The following is a 5143-nucleotide window of genomic DNA, read 5'->3' on the forward strand; positions in this document are numbered from 1 at the left end:
CTTTAAAAAACCATTTTACTAAACATCCCGCCATTACTAACGTATAACACAGACAACTTTATTTTTACAACGGAAACCAATTATCTTTTTTTCTCTGACACCCTAACCTCGAAACTAAATAATCATTTGTCAATTGAAATAAAGTTTATAAACTATAAATTGTTTATCATTTGATGCGTTGTAATCAAATACATAACTTAGACTTTTAGATTAAAGAATACTGTAATCACAAAATTGTATGCATTATAAGTTATTTAATGAAAAGATGTTATAAATAAATAATTTAATTTAATAATCATTTATGTAAATTCAACATAATGAAATGTTGAGGGCTCTTTTATTTTAAACGGAATTAAATGTTTTAGTTGAATTTGAAAATTACTCCAAGATTCACCGGTATGCCTATTATCAATAATAAAGTTAGCATTATAACTCTTAATATTATAGATAATCAATAAGAAGGAAAAAAATTCCTGATGATAATAATAGTTATATCGAACGAAGTCGGAGTTGAAACAAGTTACCGGAATACACATATATACTCAGCTGTGCTTGCTACGCTGTCTAGCCGATGTTTTTGTGGCGTCAGTCTTCTATCTAGCTGGATTAAGATCATATATTGGTTAAGATCATATAGTGGCGTCAGTCTTTGATCTAGCTGGGTTAAGATCATATAAGATTCTGAAGATAACTGATAATAACATAGGAAAACCGTTCAATAACGCTAAATGTTTAACGGTGTTAAGTTATATCATTTTAATTTACCACCTTTATTCCTAAAAATAAATAAATACAGATTGATCCCGATCGCCCAAACTACTAAAGATACGATTCATGCAGATCAAAAAAGAAGTGAAAGTGTGAGGAAGAATTATTTATAAGGGTCTGAAAGGTGAGATCAGATAAGGAGGGGTGAAGAAGAAAAAATATATATAAACAAGAAAAAAAAAACTGTAAGGAAGAGAAACAAACAAAAAAGCTACAACAAAAAAGATGTCTACAAGGTGTGAAGAAGACGAAATGGTTGAGCATGCTGAATATGTTAAGACCTGATGACTTACCATGTTAACCTAAGCTTCCAAAGTGTAAACAGGGGTATAAATCCCAGCCCCATCCCTCAGCTAACTTCTCCACGCAGTTGTAGTGTAACACCTCACCTTTGTTTTTTTTTAATATTAATTTAAAATACTTGACATTTGACATTTTAGATCAGTAATATCAGGGATAGTTATTTTTGCATATTGTATTATGTTTTTAAAGAATACAATTAGAGATAAAGACATAATCACTATTTCATCCAGATCATTAATTAAAGTAATCAATATTTGCCAGAAATTTTTGAATGAAATTTTTAAGCATACATAATATTGATGTAAATTAAAATTACATTTATCAAGTTAACAGGATTATTAAGAATAATGAATAATCTTGAGCTTTAAAAGTAAAACTCTGAAATCAGCAAAATTTAATAAATATAATAAATAAACTTATATATTATTTTATATAATCAGTCAAATATAATAAGCGAACTTGAGCTTAAAACGATAATACTGTAAAATCAGTTCAGTTATTTATATATATTTTTTTGGGGGGAGGGGTTATTTTATGCAAGCTTTTATAATTTTGTTATGTTTGTTTAAAGTATTACAAAGAAAAACCTTCATTCTTGGATCTTGAATTGATTGAAATTGTTTGTATTTGTTTTTCATTTTACAAAGCGGCTACAAATACTACCAACCGTTTGCCAATTAAAAAAAAATTACCAGAGTCAATTACTAATTTAAGTTACTAATCACAAAAATTGCTCTTAGTAAAACCATTGATATGTTATTTATAAACACAAATATGAGCAAACAAATCAAACTATTGTTAACATTCATAGCCGACGGTAATTGTTGATCAAGTTATGTGTTGACATTAATTTAATGAGAGTTGTGGCACCTGCCACTGGGGAAATAGATTATAAGAGTAAAGGCAGGCATTTGTGAGGGAAATGACAGAGCCAGAGGAGAGAGCTGTTATCTGCCTAACCAACCATTAAAGTCCCTCTCCTAGGCTCACTTGTCGGACGGATATATGAGACAGAAATGAAAACACAAAAATATAGATGATATAAACTTATTTATATTATATTTATATATTCACATAATTATAGCCCTTGACTATATGACACTCACTGTACATAAAATAGCATAGGAAATTTGATTTGTACAATTTGAAAAAAATATAACAAGTGAAGTTTCCTGCGCTACTGTACACTATACAGAATGACGTTTAGAATAAATACAAGACACAGTAGGAGAAACACTCCCGACATCGGTAAAAATTTATAAATTACAATTTCTCTTAATTAAAAAAAAATCTTACAATATCAACATCGCTTGTCTTTGGACAATGTCGTATACTTTCGGTACATACATCAACAATGGTTTAATCCGACACATAGGCCCGATTTGTTCTACATAAAATTTAAATTCATAAACTTGAAAAATATAATTTTGTTCATTTACGTATACTATTACAATAATTAGATAAAATTTACGTAAGAAACATACTTAGATGAAAATTCTTATGGAACGATTTTTAAAACGTGCCTGTTATATTGTATACAGGTTGATCTTTTTTTTTTCTTTTTTTTTTAATATTTTAGAAAACAATTATAAATGTCTTGCCAAACGTTGTGATCACTAAATTTGTACTCAATGAAAGCTTGTGCTCATTCGAAACTAATAACGCAATACGGGCATACATGTCCACAACGGGCAAGAGTGAAAAACATAATATGGCCTACAGATTATAACATAGAGATTTATACATATATACTATCAATTACTTACGCGACATTATTTACAAAGAAAGACCTAGTATCCTTTGAGCACACGCATGGACTCTGGCAAGGCCAAATCACTATATCAAACCACTAAAAAGTCACTATGATGCTAATCTCTTTCCAAAGCAAAAATAATAAATGAATAAAAAGATATTTACCAACTCGAGACAGGCATAGTTGAGTCTTTAGTGGTTTGGTACAGTCGGATGACTAGGCCGGAGGTGAGAGGCTTAGAATATCTATGTACAATTGGAATGGAGGCCGCTTGCTAGCAGGTTGGCACTGGGATCACAATGTGTATTCGTAGGGCTGCTGGAAGCGGCAGTCCTGCCCCTAGATGTGGGCTAGAGGCATCGTGTCTGGGCTACCCGTCGGGTATCCTCCGGGAAGGTGTAGCCGCTGCTGGTTCTCCACTGAGTTGGGATCCGTCGGCAGGTACATGGAGATCATTTGCCTTAGGTCCCCGGTGTTGGGCGTTCCAGAGTACTCTCTCTTCACCCCCGCCTGCTGAGGGGTCGGTGTGTGGATGCCCTGGGAGGACGGCGATACCGGTTCTGATTTGATGCTGCTTCCTCCGGGGCTGCTCTGTTGCATTGAAGAATGGTACGGAGAGCCGGCCCCTGGGGTCCCACCATACATCCCGTAACCCGTGCCGTTCATGTAAGCTGAACCGGGGTGCATCTGGGACATGTCGTACCTTGGGTAAGAGCTGGTCATGTGGCTGGAATAGGTGTGTTGTTGGTAAGCAGACGGATCGTAAGGGTAGCCGTTGGGCATGTATCCATTGGGCATGTTGTACATATCTCTAGATACCACTTGCTGCACACCCGTGTTGCCGGTTTGGCCTCTCTGTTCGACAGTATTGTTGGGTAAGAGACTGCTGGCAGTGAGGGGGTACTTGTCTTTCTTGAGTAATGTTTTCGTCTTTCTCCTAGGTCTGTACTTGTAGTCTGGGTGCTCCTTCATGTGTACTGCCCTCAACCTCTTGGCCTCATCAATGAAAGGCCGCTTCTCGGTTTCACTCAACAGTTTCCATTCGGCACCTAACCTTTTCGAAATTTCTGAATTGTGCATTTTGGGATTCTCCTGTGCCATTTTCCGACGCTGCCCCCGGGACCAGACCATGAACGCGTTCATTGGCCTTTTAACCCTATCCATATTATTATTCTTACTTGTATTGTTGTTGTTGTTTGGCTGCTGGTGGTGCGGATGCTGTTGCGGTTGCTGAGGCTGTACCAGCTGATGGTGCTGTACCTGTGGCGCTGGCGGTGGTCCACTCATGACGCCTCCGTGGACGAGGGAGCCGAGGCTACCGTAGGAGGGTACCGGGTGGCCGTGATGGTGAGGGGCCATCAGACCCCCCTTCAGGTCCGTCTCCATGGTGAGCATATCGTCTTCCCTGTGAGCGTACAGCTTGGCTGTCGTACAGTACTAACTAACACAACACTTAAAACTCCCGCGACTCCAAAACACTCACTAACGATGATATGCGTGTGCGCTTGAGCACGGCTCGTGATACACTGACTAGCTCACCGACGGTCGGCGGCTACACCAAACCTTGCCCCCACTCTCCGGTGCCGGGGGCAGTTATTGATTGACATGGTCCTGCCATGTTTGCCGGCAGCCAATCAGAGTGCCCCCTCCGGCCTGACGTCACCTCGCCCCGCCCTCACCAGGCATCCCCACCACTCCCCACCTCGGCCTCCTTCCCCTACTCCTCAGGTAAAACGAATTCCTCAACTTGTTGACTAACAACTATTTCCAACTTACTTATTATAAGCACTCCACCATTTAGTAGCCTTTATAGTAACACACGGGCAAAGGTCATGACCCGCTTCAACTTGAGAAGACTGACCGCATTTATATGCTCAGTCCATTCATGACTATTGACTGACTTCTACAAGAGAGGACAATTGGACAGACGGTCCTCTCATAATGTCTTGTCAACAACCGGGTGACGATAGTTGTGTACTACACAGGACCGAATCTTTACTTAAAATATTTGTCGTATGAGGATGAACTTTTCTTATATCATCGTGTCGTGAAAATAATATGAATTCAAAGTATTTTGGTATGTAAAACAATTATTATTTTATATGACTCAATAATAATTCGCAATTAATAAACCATTGAAGTCTTTCATAGCAATATAATTGGTTTTATTGACAATTAATGACAAATATATTTATTAATTCGTGTTTTGAATAATATAAAATTAATATTCGTGGTGTAATTAATATCAAATTATGATAACAAAAGAAATCTACTAGTTAAAAGTCCTACTAACGCTAGAATATGAACTGAGATAAATTA

The 5143-nt window shown here is 37.3% G+C and overlaps 1 protein-coding gene across 1 annotated transcript; it reads right to left on the minus strand.

Moving 5' to 3' along the window:
- Window positions 1–2102: 2102 nt before the first annotated feature.
- SoxN (SoxNeuro) lies at window positions 2103–4387 on the minus strand. Its single transcript, XM_014418464.3, has one exon. It carries the CDS (start codon window positions 4217–4219, stop codon window positions 3164–3166), a length of 1056 nt encoding a protein of 351 aa, XP_014273950.1. The 5' UTR covers window positions 4220–4387; the 3' UTR covers window positions 2103–3163.
- Between the last annotated feature and the right edge of the window lie 756 nt (window positions 4388–5143).

The sequence above is a fragment of the Halyomorpha halys genome, unplaced genomic scaffold, assembly GCF_000696795.3.
Source record: "Halyomorpha halys isolate HHAL.00 unplaced genomic scaffold, Hhal_1.1 Scaffold196.1, whole genome shotgun sequence".
NCBI classification, from domain to species: Eukaryota; Metazoa; Arthropoda; class Insecta; order Hemiptera; family Pentatomidae; genus Halyomorpha; species Halyomorpha halys.